Source organism: Lactuca sativa, chromosome 8 (assembly GCF_002870075.4).
Source record: "Lactuca sativa cultivar Salinas chromosome 8, Lsat_Salinas_v11, whole genome shotgun sequence".
NCBI lineage: Eukaryota > Viridiplantae > Streptophyta > Magnoliopsida > Asterales > Asteraceae > Lactuca > Lactuca sativa.
This window is the reverse complement of record NC_056630.2, coordinates 185,415,233-185,433,248: the sequence shown is the minus strand read 5'-3', so window position 1 is coordinate 185,433,248 and position 18,016 is coordinate 185,415,233. Positions and strand designations below refer to the sequence as shown.

Below are 18,016 nucleotides of genomic sequence, written 5' to 3'. Positions count from 1 at the left end.
CTTATTCTTAAGGCCCATTTGATTCTCTGTAGTATCTAATTTTCTTTTCTTTCTCAGGTCATGATAATAAGCATATCCATAGATGTGAAAAGAAAAAGAAGGAATGATAATAAGTTTTGTCATTTGTTGTTGTAGGTGGTGTAACCCCAATTCCAGCTAATGGGGCCATTTCACCTACACCAAGCCTGTTATTTCTATATCAACAAATGATAAGCTGATAAATTGCTTTTCCCTTTACTGCATCTAAATTATTGGAAATAGGAGTAGACACATCCACACTTGACACAGTATTTAATCTTCTGGTTCTTTTGAGGAATAATTTTGTGATCCTGCTTTCATGTATACCTCATTTATTCTGTCCCATCTTATTAATCTATTTAGTCCTCACTAGAAAACACCCGGTCCTTTTTTTGGAACGAAACCTTTTATAAAACAAAAGAAAAGCTGCAATTAGGTTGAGAAAGACTTGCCTCAAAAGGGCTGATTCAATACCAGTAATATAATGACATGGGCAGATTTACTCCCCTGCACCTTGTGCACCAAGGCAAAGAAACAGATGAACTTGAAACAAAGATGAAGAGGATAATATACTTGGAGCCTAAGTACTAATTGCTGAAAAAAACTTGGTTCTTAATTAAATACAAAGAAATGTCATACCCTATTCATACTAAGTCTAAAGGTGTCCTGCTCATACACAAAAACTGGAAGAAAAAAGTATTAAATAAATAAACTTCCGAAAATACCCCTGGATCTTATTTTCTGAATTAATCCAACAGTTAATACAAACGCTCATGATCTGCAAGTTCATCAATATTCGATGTTAAGGAGCAATAACTAATCCCATTACTTTACCTATTAAATTTGGAAATGGAAAAATATTTTAGAATTAACTGTGTACCTTTATAAAATTATTTGATATTTTATATGAAATTATCCTATAATATAAAAGGGTATAATAAACAATATTAAAACGTTCTAGCAAGTAGTCTCCTGAGTCTAGTTGAAAAGCGGACAGATCACCACCAAGAATATGTTTCCACGACTTGTAATAACTCAAAGGATCTTCTTCATTCTCCTTATCAGTATCATACAAAGGACTGATTGCACACTCTCTTACCATTGCTCCAAAATTTCTCAAAGGATCTTCTAATATTGTAACACAAATTTCATCACCATTTTTAATCTCATTCTCCCCAAACATCCAATGACTTAACCATACTACATCTTCATCTGTTTCTGGTAAAGCAAATATATGACCATAATATATCCAGGTGTGATTTGTTGTCACGTTCTCTACTTTAATTTTTAACCAACTTAACTTTCCTGTGCGTGTGAATGTATGCACAAAGCATATATTTATTCCTTGTATGGTTTTATTCATTGAAGATGATGGCATGGCTATTGATATTGATATTGATGACCCCTTGCTTTTATGAATATGAGGTAACCAATCTGGAACTGCTTTCCCAGGAAAACATGTGCTAAATATTCCAAATTCGTAAAACATCTGCAAAAAAAAAAAAAAAAACATTAAATTCTATGAATTTTATGCATATTAGTGTGTGTGTGTGTGTGTGTGTGTGTTTGTGAGATCCATAGAAACAGAGCAGAAGTAAGAGAATACCTGGACTGGGAGTTTATTTGAAAAAGACAATTTATATGAATCCCATATCTGCATCTTCTGATCTTTCACATGTTGTAAATTTGTCCACCCCAAGCTACATAATATCTGCTCATCAATTTGTGCTATAGCTTGAAATTTTATTATGCCTTCAATTTCGGTCAATGACTCTGAACCCTTGTAATATACAGCTGGTGGGGTCGACATTTCTTGAGGGAATGTTATCTTAATAAGTGAAAAACACTTTTCAGTAGACAAAGATTTGATTGTAGGTGGAGGGCACAATACTGACTTCAACATCCAACAATCATCAACATTGAGTACCTCAAGCCTGCTAAGGCTTCTCACACAATCCGGCAGGGAATCAATTGGATTCTTACTTAGATATAATTCCTTCAGCATTGACATGCTACTGAAGTCCTTTGGAAAGGATTCGTTAGATAAATTATTGCCTACAAGCGACAAGGTTACTAGTGAAGGTAGCAAAAATGATTTTGGAGTTTTCCCTAAAAATTCTCCAACAGAAGAGGAAGATGCATATGACTCCATATCCTTCATCCGCATTAGAAATTCACTAGCACCTAAGCAACCGTCTAATGATAAGCTTCTAACATTCTTTAACTTACTAACACTTATAGGAACATTATTAAGCTTACTGCATTGGCTCAAGTCAATAATAACAAGGCCATCACATCCGCCAATTGACTCACACACATGAACCAAGCTTTCACAGCTTTTAAGAATCAACCTCTGGAGTGCAGGTAGCCCAGAGAAGCCTTCAACTCTAACAAGCTTGCAATAACTCAGATTAAGAATCTTCAATGACCCAAGAACCTGTTCCATTGGATATCTTCTAATCAAGATTATTATAACAAAGATATTAGTAGTCTAAAAATTGAAGTAAAAGCTTTAATTTCATACCTTAGGCTTCTTCCAGAGCTGTGTCAGATTACTGTGAGACATGTCAAGAGCAACCAAATTTTCCATTGGTAAGTCTGAAGGTATGACATTTGAATGGAATCCATGCATGGACAACCACCTTAAACCTTTTGGAAAATTCTTGTAAGATCCGTCCATTTTTACATTGTTGAGTTGGAGCAGCTTTAGCTTATCCATCTTTCTTAATGCATCTGCTCTTAATTCGACTTTTTTGCAACGAGAAGACGAAAGCATTAGTAGAAGTCGAGCAAAAAACAACAAAATTCTTAAAAAGAACTCATAGACAATCTGGATTGGTTGAGCAGCTCCAAAACTCTTGTTCAGATCATCATTTTGGAAATTATGCTGTGTCACATTACTTATTGATCTACATAATGTCTCTTCCCTCAATAAATTCATGTCAAGGATAAGACCTTGAGTTCTTTGGGTACCCTATATATCAAAAAGAAAATTACAACAAACATTAAGTGTTATATAGATGATAGAGCTAACAAATACTCATGATGACTATGTTGTGTTTACCTTGTCTTTTTTCAATAAATTGAGGGACTCCTCATGTTTCCATACTCGACTACGCTTCCATGGCTTATCAGGTGATTCTTTGCGTACTAAATCTCTCCCCATATCTTGAAGCAACTGATGCATTGTAAACTCATTATAATCTCCAATTGTGAGAAGACATCTATCGATGAGCTTTTTAATCCCATATGATGTTTGAAACCCGCATTCCTTTAATATTGTTTCTGTAAATTCTCTTTCTTTTCCAACAAAAAAGCAAGCAATGTGCTTGAAAAGTTCTTTACAGTCCCCTGATAAAGAACCAAAGCTAATTTGCAGAACATCTTGTACATCTGTTAAATATCCTTTCGCCTCCAACATTTCAAGGACATCACTCCATATGGCTGCATCTTTATTAATTAATGAGCTACCCAAAACTTTAAGAGACAATGGATGTCCTCCACAATACTTGGCAACTTGTTCTGCTTCTTTCTCATAACCTTTCCTGGGATCATTGTTTCCAAATGCATGCCAACATAAAAGTCTTACAGATTCAGTATCACTTAAGACACGAAGTGCATGCTTTGTATGTTTTGGAGGGAATTTCATACGAAACAATGAACACTTTTCTGTTAGGGACTTATCTTTGGTTGTTACTATAATCTTGCTTCCTGGATGAAAACCTTTTGTTCCAATCAACACATCCAGTTGCTCAAAGTTATCAACATCATCAAGAACCAAAAGTGTATTCTTCCTAGATAATGCCTTTTCAACCTTAGATGTGCACAGATCTGCATTATTCTCTTCAATCTTTGTTTTCTTGAGAATGTCTCCAAGTAGCTGTTTTTGCAAATCTAGTTGGGAACATGTTTGTTGTGCGCTTCTTCTTCCAATGGCTTCAACAAAGCTACTTCTTTCAAATTCATGGCAGTGCAACATATACATATGTTTTGCCAATGTTGTTTTCCCGATCCCAGGCATTCCCCAAATTGTGAGAATTTCAGCAGCTTCAGAAGATCCCCCTTTTATCCAGGAACTGATGGTAAAAATAGAATCCTCCATCCCAATTATGAGTGGCATTCTCGTTTGCAAGTGTAGTTCCAGTCTCGTACTAATTTCTTTCACGACTTCTTCAATGACCTCCGTCTCTCTTCTGAAAAAGCAATCAAATTCGATCAACAAGACACAGCAGCCCATATATCAAAATAAAGACTAAACTGCAAAAATGGTCCCTGTGGTTTACTCAAAATTGTCATTTTGGTCCAAAAAAGTTTGGACTAGTACCACAGGTCCAAAGTTTTAATTTTGTTGCGAGTTTGGTCCCATGTGCGTTTAATTTTTTTATAATGACGATTTTACCCTTACTTTTTTCTTTTTTAGTTTTTTTAATTATTTAAAAACTTTTCTAATTAAAAGAAAAATAAAAAAGAAATTACTTCTCTCTCTCTCTCTCTCTCTCTCTATATATATATATATATATATATATATATATATATATATATATATATATATATATAGGGTAAAGTGAATATACCTAACAACCTTATATAAGCTTAGGTACCTAACTCCATAATACTACATTGGCTTGTATCATATTTACATTGTAATTGTCTAAGGTTCTTAAACTTCAAACCCATAACTTGATTACTTAAAAAATCTTTGGACTTTCACAAATATCTTTCTTTTACATCACGTCTTTCTATCGAACACCACCTGATGGGCTTCATATCATACCGCTACAAATGGAAGGATGTAGGAGATATATAATGATGAATTTCCAAACTTTTTTGAAGTAAATCAAGTTTAGGGATGAAGTTTAAGAACGTTGGATGATTGCAATGAAAATTTAATGCAAAATGACGTAGTTTGATGATGTTAGGTACCTAAGCTTATATAAGGTTGTTAGGTATATTCACTTTACCCATATATATATATATATATATATATATATATATATATATATATATATATATATATATATATATATATATATATATACACTAAGCTTCCATGAATTAATACCACTGCAAACACAAACAATATGAAGCTTATAACCTCAAAAATCCATAATTTTCAAACCTTTATAACCAGAAGAAGTTCTATAAAACACATGAAAATTGGTACTTCAAGAACACCATTCATTTGCTTCTCTCTCCTCTTGCTCATGCTACAGTTTGAAGCATTATCATGTCCGTTGAAACTGTCTACTCCATCACCAAATCAATTTGCAGCTCTGGTTTCGAATGGAATAAAGATGATGATGGAGAAAAAGATGTTTTCGATATAACAAGAGGAAGGAATCGGAGCTAGGGTTTGTTGTGGATCTTCATAGCAGCGAGTGTTTTTGTAGTGGATCTTCATAGAAACTATGGTGAGGGATTTCAGATTGACAGTGAGATAGATAGATCTAAAACGGAGGCAAAACCCTAACTAGATCTTCATAGCAGTGGCGACGAAACCCTAATCGGAGCTAGGGTTCGTTGTGGCTCCGACGACCTTGATCTTCATATCTATCCTTCTTCGACTTTTCTAGGACTACCGTTACTATACTGACTAGTTAATCCGATGAAGGCTCTAGAAAGCAACATTTTTCTCTTCAATGATGTCGCCTTCCCCAACGTCTTTGACGACGAAGGATCCTTATATGTCGATAATGGAAGATGAAACCCAGAAACTGAGAAGAGGAAACCCATAAGATGAAACCTAGAAATTGGGCTGGAGAAGATGAAACCCGGTTTCTACCAAAAAGAAAATGATTCACAACAGATATTTTGAACATAGAAAATCGATTTTGGAAGACGATAGTCATTGGAGAAAGACAAAGGAAGGTTGTTGGTGGGTTTGGGTTGCAAGGAGGAAGAACAAAGGGAAGGGGAGTGTATTTTTGATTGTATATGTTCTTGAATGATTGTCCGGAGAGAGAGAGAGAGAGAGAGAGAGAGAGAGAGAGAGAGAGGACCCTTTGTAATTAAATAATAAAAAATAGTAAAGGAAAAAACAAATAGAAAGGGCTAAATCCGTCATTTGAAGAAATTCTAAAGGTGATTTTGATTAAACTCGCAACAAAATGAAAAATTTGGACCTGTGGTGCTAGTCCAAACTTTTTTTTGACCAAAGTGACAATTCTGAGCAGACCACAAGGACTGTTTGTGCAGTTTGGTCCAAAATAAACAAAACCTGTCAATAATTATTTAGTCTTTTGCATCCTTTTAATTAATATGAGAGGGACTAAAAAAAATATACACACAATTTAACCAAATGGTGGGGCCACTTAATTTGTATATGTTTCCACAGCTTTGTATGGACTTGGTTCCAGGGGTGGAACACGAGCATTAAAACTAGGGAAGTCGATATCAAAATTTCAAAAGGAACCATTTAAAGATAGACATTTTTATTAGAAACGACAAATAACATTTTAAAGATCGACTGATTTCCATAATGATATTCGCTACATAAAAATTAGCAAATAACTACATTTACATAATAATCCAACATAACGAAGGCAAATATCTACTAAGAAACAACTATATATTCTAATAAACAATAATTTTAAGAAAAATAGTAATTGATGTAACAATATAAAATAAATTTTGGTAATTAATAGATACATTTATGTTATAAAATTCTAACCATACTAAGGAATATCTTTACTTTGTTTGTTTTATATTTTACATATTACTTACCATACGATTGTAATTATTCATATATTATGTTTTACATATATGAGTCTTAGTGACTATGTTAATTCTTTTTCATTTATTTCAGTGAAATAACAAATAAGTAATAAGAATTAAGAAGTAAGAAATAAATGTGTTTATTCAATAATGTAAAGATTGGTTTTTTTTTGCAGCTTTTAGACTTGCGTCTTTTCGTATCTTTTAGATAGATATACACAATTTGTTTTGACCTAGTAACTAATGACATGAAGAAATAGAGAAAAAGATAAAGAGAATACCAAATACACACACCTTATTTGTTACTCCGGCGGTGGTGAGGAAAAAAGAGTGAAAAATGGCAGCCAACAGTCACGTGACCGACAAAGAGCAAAGAGATCATATGGAATCGGCGAGTAGTCCGACGACCAACATAGAGAGAGAGAGAGAGAGAGAGAGAGAGAGTGTGTGTGTGTGTGTGTGTGTGTGTGTGTGTACTGGAATAGCGAGCAATCCGACAACCCGTGAGGAGGCTCGAGGCGGAGGTGACGTTTTCGGTCAGATTTAAGATTTCTTTTCTGTGATTTATCATTTTCTTAAACGCAAAACTTATTAGATTATAGATTGATGGGTTTTTATAGAGTTTTAAGATTAGTTTTTTGATTGATTTGGTGTTATTTGTTTTTTATGAGGCAAAATGTTTGCAGTCTGCGGACCACATCTATAGACTTCTGCAGTAGACGAGGTGGACCAAACGTCTGTAATCTGAAAAAAGAAGGTTGTTTGTTTTTTTAACATCTGTGGGCTACTAAAATAAACTGAAATCTAAATAAACTATTTTTTAATATTTTTATGACTTTGTTATAAATAATTAACAAATCTAGATCAACTTTTATGTATTATTATATAAAAATAAAAATAAAAATGATATGAATTAACGTGTATATATATATATATATATATATATATATATATATATATATATATATATATATATTTGATAAAAACCAACAACTTTGATTGCAAAATTATAACTAAACATTATAATTATTGATCAAAGAGTTTGATACATAAATGGATGAAAATAAACTTCGATTTTTTCAATTAAATCAATTAAAAACGTACCATAAATATTTTTTTCAAGAAATTAACGGAACTATATTAAATAATGTTTTACAAAATTTGGCAAAAAAATATAGGAATATATTATGATTTTTTTTCATATTTATATAAACAACTTCAACGATTATTATTATAATAAATCTTTATTTATAAATTTGTCAAAAATATCATGTTTGTATCGTCAATTTTTTTTTTAGTTATCTATTTTTTTTTTCAAATTGTTTATAATTAATAAAGTTGGAAAATATATAAATTAAAAGAAAACTTGAAAAAAAATAAAGATATATATGTTTTTTTAGGCTAGAAGATGTCTGAAGATGTTAGAATATGTTAGAAGAATATGATCCACATCTGCGCCAAGAAGAGGCAGCGCAGACATTTTTAGGTCTGCGGTTTTCAAAAAAACAAACAGTCTGCGAATGCTAATGTCTGCGCGGCGCAGACAGAAGAGACCACGCATATCTGCAGACAAAAAACAAACAATACCTTGGTTTCCTAAACAAAAAAGGTTAGATTTGATTTTTTGCAGTGATTTTCGGAATTTTAAACAGTTGATTATTTATATAGTCTCAAAGTTAATAACCAGTATATGTAAAACTGTTTAAAACAAGCGGGCCTAATCAGTCTTTTTGGTGATATTTCGTAACTGATATACATGTATACATGTATTATGAACGTCAAAATCAGGGGGGCCATGGCCCCCCGGCCCCTAAGAGCATCCGCCACTACTTGTTTCCATTATATGATGTATTTTGGTTGTAGTTCTCCATACAAAAGTGAAGAAGTTTGTGGAAATATTGGATGAATGTTTTACCTCCCAGTTGCATCTTTTCCTTTCAAATCAGCAATCTTTGTAAGTCCTTTCGTCCACATCTCCAACTTATGAGCATCTTCAATTTTCTTCTCCGCATCCTTTTCGGACTCAATCCTCTGTTTGTGTTTAAATAACGCTTTTCCAAAAGTGCTCTTTTGCTTCCTGATATGTGTAGGCTCAACGTTGTAAAAAATGGGGAGGACAATATGGTTAGAGTCCCTTCGTTGCTCAAGGATCATCATGAGCTCATCCAGGCACCATGTTGAAGATGCGTAGTTCTTAGATAAAACAATTATTGAAGCACGAGAGCCTTTTATAGCTCTTTCAAGCTCGGGTTTAAGTTTTTCACCGGTTTCAACCTCTTCCTCATCAAGAAAGGTAGAGATGTTTTCATTCACCAAAGCTTGGTAGAGGTGATCCGTAAAACCTAGACGAGTGTCTTTCCCTCTGAAACTCAGGAAAACATCATATGTTATTGGGGCTTCTTGTTCTTCTGATAATTCAGTGAGGATGGCCATGAAAGTTGTGAATTACAAGACTGTATATGATCAGGTAGGATTATAAGTTTCACTACTTCTGATTTTGGTTGTCTTTGATCTAAACTAGTCATCGTTTGGTAGCAAGTTCAATGTTTGTTGTCTTGTTTAGCTTGACTTGGTCTGCACTTAAATAGATTCTTTTTGGCTTTTCTAAAAGACAACAATAAAATATGATTTGTAACTTTTAAAAAATATTAAACTTTGGCTTATTAAGGACTTTTATAAATAGCTACTATTACATAAATAATAGAGAAAATTGAAAAAAATGGTCCCTTTATGAATCGGTCCAATAACTTTCGAAGTTGTAAGTTTGGTCCTTTGGGATTCAGTCTAGTGAATTTGGTATCAATTTTGCCTCAAGATAACAAGGTTGAGTCCAAGGCTACCACATGACCAACCTAAATGAGCTTATTGAACTTAAGAGCTGTTCGTCTTGTCTCTTCTTTGAGGTTACTTTGTTTTCCATGTTTTTACTATCTGTGAAGTTATGAGGTAATCTTCTAATCACAAAAAAACGAACAATAGTTTTCTGCATTGTCACTTTTATGCATGTCTCAGTTGTTTCCTCATACCAATTAACACCAAAACCATGCTAGAATCTAGATGAGTAAGTAAAGTATGTCATGTAGAAAGATGCAGATTTGTAATAATAGGTTCACAACATCTCAGAGCATATTTCATTGTTTTATCTACGTCCTTTGAGCACTCAAATCCCATGCATATGTTCTGATTTTCATTCTCTCCTTCAGTGTAGGAAACACAAAGATCTTTATTTGTGGATGTTCAAATGCCTGAATGCCCTACCCAACATCTGTTTGGTGATTATGAAATATGGGAGCATTGTGATGGCGGGAGAGAGAAAACAAATGAAAATCTTCCAGAGAAAACAAATGTAATCCGCCCTACAAGAACACTAGGTAATTGAAATGAAGATCCACAAGTAGTAGTTCTTTCTTCAGTAAATGTAGACGACCTGTTTGATAAAATGTCTGAATAAGGAAAGATTCTTATAAACCTACTTAAATCTGATACTTTTAGGCTTTACAGGAGGAGAGCATTGAGTAATATCAACAAGAACATCATCAGAGCTCCACCAGCATATCCTTATGCTGCTAATGGTTTACCAGGGTAATAAAATCAACTCGTGTATCTTTCTTATTCATCCATTAACCTTTGTGAACATTGATCTTCTCTTTCCTCAAGTACCCATGTTGATATTCTTTCTTTCTAGAAAAAAACCCATGGTTAGTAAGAAACTTGTTCCAGTTGATCCATTACTAAGTCTGTAAAAGGCCTTATTTCTTGATTTTGTGGATACATTGTGATTTCTTTTTAAAGATTGTAAGAATCTGCCTACAGTTTGAGCGACTTTAACCCCTATTTTTATTTCTTTTATGGTATATCTAAGTTTGCATATTGTATACATCAACTTCCTTTTGATGACAGGGTAAAAAGCCAAAATTCCAAATTATCTCTTATGAGATTGAGACTGAAAACTTGAGCATCATTGATGCTGAAGATGATTTGAATGCACCAATGTTTGTTCAACATACAGAAGCTATGCTGGATGACATAGAGACGATGGTAATTTATTTTCTCATCTTTGGGTTTAATCTTCTTGTTCTTTTCTTCTTTTAAGTTGAAAATAACTTAAAAGTATTGGATCCTTATTTCGGGATGAAGATGTATACGAGGAGCCGCTTTTGGACATTGACAATGCTGATTGAGTACATTGATAAAATTTTTGCCCACTACTAAATGCAAGAGGTAGATTTAATTTTTTTTTTTATTTGTCTATATGCACATTTGTCATTAGGATTCTTGTTTTATGTATTCATGGGCATTCGTTGATGGAAGATTTGTGTCTTTTACTAGAAGTAAAAAATGAGTAGTGGGGAACCATACATTCCATACACATGGACTAAACTGGCAAACTGATTACAATTCTATTTGGGGGCAAAAATACCTAAGTATAATGTCTTATAAAAAAATTGGAAGTATAATGGTATGTATGAGTAAAATTTTGAAATATAATGCCTTAATATGGAAAAGAGGTCAAAGTTGAATTAATTGCAAGAAATAGCATAACGTTTATAGCATCCTACTTTCATTTCTTTTTAAAGTATAATGTCCTAATCTGAAGTTGAAAACACAAGGTATAATTTACTAGATTTTTCAATGTATTATGCGTTATTAAAAAAAGGATTGAATGTAGAATGAGACATATTTAAATTCCCATTTCCGCTTGACCAAAATGAATGACATTTTCCAATAAAATTGCAGGTACTAACATGTTATTCACCAACATACATGTCACAACAACATGACATAACAGACAGGATGAGAGGTATTATCGTCGATTGGCTAGTTGAGGTAACAACGTTACACATCTATTTACTTAAATTTATTCACAGCAAATTTAAAATGACATAACAGACAGGATGAGGGGATTGTTGGTTTTCAATTTTCAAAGTCCCGATGTGAAGTTTGAAAGAGCTAGAACACTAGATGCTTTGAAGTAAGTTCTTTTGGGGAGAATAACCCAATGAATCTCATGTGGCTTGGGTTAAATGGAATAGAATCATGGCAGATAAAGGCAAGGGGGCAGGACTAGGTATTGTAAATGGATTTGGAGATTCAAGAACAAAAAAGATAGCTTTGGGCTAAAGCAGTGAAAAACATACATTGTGATGATGGTTTACTCTCCTTGGATTTGGTTAGAAAGCTCACGGTGCTCTTGGAAAAATATAGTTGATGTTGTCTTTCAGCTCAGCTCGAATAATATAGATGCATTTGGATTGATGACAAGAAATTTGTGAAATGGAGCTGATAAAAATTCTGGAATGATCAGTGTTGTAATTGTAATGGGCCTCTAAAATCATCTTTCATAGACTATTTGCTTTTGACGTGCAGAAAAAAGAGAATGTAGCAGAGTACTTCATTGGATCTGGGGGGGTCTTCAATCTATGCCATACACTGTGGTTTGAGAGATGTGGAGTTTATGTAATAACATCATATTTAAGCATTATATAAGGTTAAACAACCAACAAACCTGGACAATTGTGATGAATACAAGTTTCCAGTGATAGAAACTGTTGAACACGACTCTTTTATATGGGAAACAACAAGACTTTTATTAAGACACTTAAGGGAAACTTACACTTTGTGAGACTACTACACACTTTGCTTTCTTTGAGGCTTTCTTGGATAGTTTGGAGCAAATGAGCTCCATACCTATTTATAGGCCTCTTAGGAAGGTTCTAGATACTAGCATACACTTACTACATACTAGATAACTCTAGAACTATCTAACATACTCTACATGCTTCCATATGTTTCTAGAACGTTCTACCATGTTCTGGAGAGGTCTAGGTTGCTCCAGTGTCTTCTAGAATGATCCATATCCTTCCAGGGTCTTCCATGTCGTTCTAGAGTATTCTAGACTCTTCCGGTATATTCCAGAGTCTTCCATAGTCTTCCATAATGTTCTAGAATCTTCTAGAGCATTCTAGAACAAGCTAAAGTCTTCTAAATAATATTTGTTTTATTGGGCTAGTGATGATCTTTAACAGAAACAAGTTTGTACATACCATCTCCTGCCAAATATTCAACATCGATTGATCCCAATATTTAAAACTAGCAATATCAATACCACAAGTAACAAAGATATGGTTGAGAACTTTTACCAAACACCTTATGTGCATATGAAAATGAACATGGTTCTTATTTAAAGCAATGCTCTTTTTACATCAAAATGTCTAAACAAGATATTCTCTTTTCTGCTGGATTCAGATACAATGGCAGCGGAAGGCTTTCTAGTTCTCTTTCCTGAATCAACACCATAAGGTAGAAATAAAATTAGAATATTCCTTTATAGTTATTCTAACTCCTTTTCCCCCTTTAACTTTTATTTGGTTGACTGAACAAGCCATCACCTAAGTATATATAACTTTAATGGACCAAATACAAATGGAATCAATGACCAGTACAGGAAACAGTCTCTCTTCTGCGAGGCGAATTAGGGGATCTATGTTCTGAAAAATATCGGGAGGATAGAGCAGTCACAATAGAGGGAAATAGTCAATTAGGGTATGGAAGGAATTACGACCTAATAGTCAATAATTATTTGCCTATAACCCATTTCTATGCGATGCCTCTGATGATAAATTTTATTAAAATACTTACACTTGTTATCGCAAAACCCCATATCGATATCTAGCTCTATGCATGGGTTTTATGCCCCTCCAACGATGCCCATGTTCTCCACGAGGATAAATATATTTGATCCTTCTTGTAATGAGGTAATTTCCTATTGTGAATTCAAAACATGGGACATATTCACCAACCATGACTTTCCATGACTTGTAATAACCCAACGGATCTTCTTCTTTGTCTCCAGTAGTGTATACAGGGCTTATTGCACACTCCGTTACTATTACACCATCCTGCTCTACATCTTCTTCCTCATCATCTATTATGTTAATACTAACTTCATCACCAGCTTCAAGCTCGTTGTTAGCAAACATCCAATGGCTTAACCAAACTAAACCTCCATTCTCTGTTTGAATAGCAAATACAACACCATAATATGTCCAGCTGCGATTTTTTGTCACATTCCTTACTTTTATCCCTAAAACACTAACCCGTCCTGTACCCGGAAACATATGCACAAAGCCTATATTTAATCCCTGAAGACTTTTATTCACTGGAGATGATGGAATAGTAAATGATAATGATGATCCAGGGCTTCTGTTACCAAACCAATTTGGAAGCTCTTCCCCGGGAAAACATGTGCTGAATATTCCAAATTCAAAATACATCTGCATTCAACATATAAATTGGATATAATAAGTTTATAGCATTAATTCATGGTTGTGTTCTACATATGAGAGAGAGAGAGAGAGAGAGAGAGAGAGAGAGTACCTGGATCGGAAGTTTCTTTGCACTTATCCATGAATCTGAATTCCAGATTGTTAGATCAAGACATTTCACGTGCTGTAAATTTGTCCACCCTAAACTGCATAGTATCTTTTCATCAATTTGCGCTAAATCTTGGATTTTGATTTTCCCTTCAACTTCAGTTACGGAATCCGACATAAGGTAATTACAAGAGTATGGTGGCTTTCCTGGATGAAATGTTACTTTAACGAGTGATTGACAGTCATCCACGCGCAAATCTCTGAGTGTACTAATTATGGGGCAGCAAACTGATGTTAACTTTGAACATCCTGTAAGACTGAGTTTATCGAGCCTGATAAGGCTTCTCACACAATCAGGCAAAGAATCAATTGGATTTCCATCTAAATATAATTCCTTCAGCTTCGACAAGCTACTAAAGTCTTTGGGAAAGGATTCAGTCCGTAAATTATTATTTTTAAGTGACAAGGATAGTAATGATGGAGCCAATGAAAGCAAAAGTGATTTTGAACTTGCTGGTATACAATTTGTAAGCGAAGAGAAAGAATTATCAGTTTTCATGCTAATATCGTCTGCATTTAGCACTTTCATCTCACTGGAAAAGGCACTTGCGCCTATGCAACCGTTTATTGATAGAACTTTAAGTTTCTTTAACTTGCCAATGCTGCTTGGAATCTTTTGAAGCTCCTTGCAGTAGCTCATATCAAGAAAAGCAAGTTCATCACATCCACCAATTGATTCACACACCTCAGTCAACCTTTCACATCCTACTAAGATCAATCTCTCAAGCGCAGGTAGCCCAGGGAAGCCACCAATTCTAACAAACTTGCAGTAACTCAGGTTAAGAATCTTTAATGACACAAGAATCTGATGCATTGAAGATCATTCAATCAAGAACAGTATTAGGAAGATATCATATAATCAATTAAAAAATGAATTTAAGTAAATTAAATCTGTGAGTTCAATACCTTTGGTTTCTTCCAAAGCTGTGTGAGATTACTGTAAGACATGTCAAGAGCAACCAAATTTTCCATTGGTAAGTCTGAAGGTACGTATTTCAATTGGAAGCCATGCATACACAATCCTCTTAAACCTTCTGGAAAATTCTTGTAGGATCCTTTGAGCTTTACATGATTGAGTTGGAGTAGATTTAGTTTATCCATCTTCCGTAATGCATTTGTTCTCAATTCAATTTTCTTGCAACCAGAAGATGGGAACTTCAGAATGCTATGGTTTGATGGGCCTATTCCAAAAATCATGTTTGGATCATTGTCTTCCAATTCGTGCCCCGCAACACTCAATCCACGTAAAGGTTCTTTCTCTAACATTTTCATGTCAAGGACAAGCCCTTGGATCTTTCCTGTACCCTAGTCATGAAGATAATGATGGATAGCCTTATATGCAAAGTGTTTAATGGATGAAACAAAAGTAATGATCATATATGAAGAGTATGCTATTTTTATTACCTTATCTTCTTTCAACAAATTGAGGGACTCCCCATGATTCCATACACGACTACGTTTCCATGGCTTCTCAGGTGATTCCTTGCGAACTAAATCTCTCCCCATCTCTTGAAGCAATTGATGCATCCTCAACTCATTTCTTCCTCCAATCATGAGAAGACATCTATCGATGAGCTTTTTAATCCCATATGATGTGCGAATACCACATTCCTTTAATATTGTTTCCGTAACTTCTCTATCTTTTCCAACAAAAAAACATGCAATATGCTTAAACAATTCTTTGCAACTTTCAGATGGCAAAGAATCAAAGCTAATCTGGAGGACTTTGTGTACATGAGCATGGAATTCTCCTGTCTCTAGCATTTCAAAGGTATCACTCCATGTGGCCACATCTTCGTTATTTAGAGAACTACCCAAAACCTTAAGAGCAAGTGGATGTCCTCCACAAAACTTTGAAGCTCTTATTGCCTCTTCCTCATAACCTTCCTTAGGATCATACTGTCCGAATGCATGCCAACATAAAAGTCTTAGAGATTCTGTAGCACTTAAACCATAAAGTTCATGCTTTGTATGTTTTGGAGGTACTTTTATGCCAAAAATTGCACTTTTTTCTGTTAACGGCCCATCTTTGGTTGTTAATATAATCTTGCTTCCTGGATGAAAACCTTTTGTGCCGATCAACACATCTACCTGCTCAGAGTTATCGACACCATCAAGAACCACTAGTGTTGGTTTATTAAATAATGCTTTCTCAATCTTAGATGTGCACGCATCTACATCATGTTCTTCAATCATTCTTTTCCTTAGAATGTCCCCAAGAAGCTGTTTCTGTAAATCAAGTAGTACATATGTTTGTTCTGCACATTTTCTTTCAATCTCTTCAACAAAGCTACTTCTTTCAAATTCATGGCAGTGCAACCTATAGATATATTTTGCCAAAGTTGTCTTTCCGATCCCCGCCATTCCCCATATTGTGAGAATTTCAGCAGATTTTGATGATCCTCCTTTCAACCAGGAACTTATGGAAAGAATAGACATGTCCATCCCAATTAGATGGGGAATTTTAGTCCGTGTGTGTAGTTCCAGTCTGCTACTAATTTCCTTAACGAGTTCCTCAATGAATACAGTCTCTCGTCTGAAATTGAATTAAATATGATAAACGAGTCACAGCCCATGTAAATCAAAAATAATAAATGTAATCGATAATTAGTCTTTTGAATCCTTCGAATCTATTTCAAGACTCCATTATGACCCGAATGAATTCCTCGATGATAAGGGCTTAAAAGGTTTGTTTGAGAGCTTGACTGAAACGAAAATTTTTGACAGACCAAAATGCTATGAAACTATATCAGATGGCTTCAACAAGATTCAAGATAATAGTTTTATTTGAAAAGTGTTTCGATTCTCAAGGTGTCGGTTAGCAAAGTCGTTTGTTATTACACCAGTTTAATTGATTCCCTTTTACTTTTCCTTGTTTCCTATTGCATCCTGGATAGGCCGATAATATACTGTCGATACAAAATGAACAGTCTTCTGCGGAAATAAAGCATAAAAGTTTTACCTTCCTGTTGCATCTTTTCCTTTCAAATCAGCAATTTCTGTAAGTCCTTTCCTCCACATCTCCAACTTACGAGCCCCTTGAATTTTCTTCTCCGCATCTTTTTCGGACTCAATCCTCTGTTTGTGTTTAAGTAACTCTTCTCCAAAAGTGCTTTCTTGCTTCCTGATATGTGTCGCCTCGACGTTGTAAAAAACAGGGAGAACAAAATGATCAGAGACCCTTCGTTGCTCAAGGATCATCACCAGCTCGTCCAGACACCATGTTGAAGATGCGTAGTTCTTAGACAACACAACTATGGAAGCACGGGAGCTTTTTATAGCTCTTGCAAGCTCGGGTTTAAGTTCTTCCCCAGTTTCAACCTCTTCCTCATCAAGAAAGGTAGAGATGTTTTCATTCACCAAAGCTTGGTAAAGGTGATCCATAAAACCCAGACGAGTGTCTTTCCCTCTGAAACTCAGGAAAACATCATATGTTATTGCCGCTTCTTGTTCTTCTGGTAATTCAGTGAGGATGGCCATGGAAGTTGAAAAGAAATACAAGAGTGTATATGATCAGCTGGGATTATAAGTTTCGTGCTTCTGATTTTGGTTGTCATAGATCGAAATTCGAGATGAATGTCTCGTGTTTGGTAGCTGAGTCAACGTTTACCAAAGTCAATTTTTGTTTTGTTGTATAGCTGACTTGTTTCTTGGCTTTTCGAAAAGGCAAACACTACATATGATATTTTAGCTGAGAAAATATTGAATTTTGGCTAATTAAATGTGGAGTATTATAAATAATTAATAACTACTTAAACAATTAATACTATTAAAAATGTGATAATCTATTATTTTACAAGGCGTATAATATTTTGATAAAATTAACTAAGATAAAATTGTCACTATGTTTT

At 34.4% G+C, this 18,016-nt stretch overlaps 2 protein-coding genes and 1 long non-coding RNA gene across 5 annotated transcripts; 1 reads left to right on the top strand and 2 right to left on the bottom strand.

Annotated features, from left to right (window-relative positions):
* Nucleotides 1-355: 355 nt before the first annotated feature.
* On the bottom strand, nucleotides 356-9,293 carry LOC111911849 (disease resistance protein RPV1). Its single transcript, XM_042897137.2, has 5 exons — nucleotides 8,648-9,293; nucleotides 3,083-4,211; nucleotides 2,543-2,992; nucleotides 1,625-2,455; nucleotides 356-1,507 (listed from the first exon to the last, which is right to left on the bottom strand). The coding sequence occupies exons 1-5, from the start codon at nucleotides 9,163-9,165 to the stop codon at nucleotides 887-889; spliced, it is 3,549 nt and encodes a 1,182-aa protein (XP_042753071.1). The 5' UTR covers nucleotides 9,166-9,293; the 3' UTR covers nucleotides 356-886.
* On the top strand, nucleotides 8,874-12,270 carry LOC122195329 (uncharacterized). Of its 2 annotated transcripts, none has more exons than XR_006185657.2 (7): nucleotides 8,874-9,199; nucleotides 9,936-10,103; nucleotides 10,234-10,314; nucleotides 10,633-10,770; nucleotides 10,870-10,953; nucleotides 11,470-11,559; nucleotides 11,623-12,270. It is a non-coding gene; the product is annotated as an uncharacterized LOC122195329 (long non-coding RNA). The 2 variants fall into 2 exon arrangements; XR_006185658.1 differs by having other exon boundaries at nucleotides 10,225-10,314.
* A 574-nt stretch (nucleotides 12,271-12,844) lies between these two features.
* Nucleotides 12,845-17,773, bottom strand: LOC111911848 (disease resistance protein RUN1). Of its 2 annotated transcripts, XM_023907591.3 has the most exons (6): nucleotides 17,128-17,772; nucleotides 15,570-16,701; nucleotides 15,072-15,470; nucleotides 14,110-14,970; nucleotides 13,372-14,006; nucleotides 12,845-13,014 (listed from the first exon to the last, which is right to left on the bottom strand). In XM_023907591.3, the coding sequence occupies exons 1-5, from the start codon at nucleotides 17,643-17,645 to the stop codon at nucleotides 13,377-13,379; spliced, it is 3,540 nt and encodes a 1,179-aa protein (XP_023763359.1). In that variant the 5' UTR covers nucleotides 17,646-17,772; the 3' UTR covers nucleotides 12,845-13,014; nucleotides 13,372-13,376. The 2 variants fall into 2 exon arrangements, with proteins under 2 accessions (XP_023763359.1, XP_023763358.1); XM_023907590.3 differs by having other exon boundaries at nucleotides 12,845-14,006; nucleotides 17,128-17,773.
* Nucleotides 17,774-18,016: the final 243 nt, after the last annotated feature.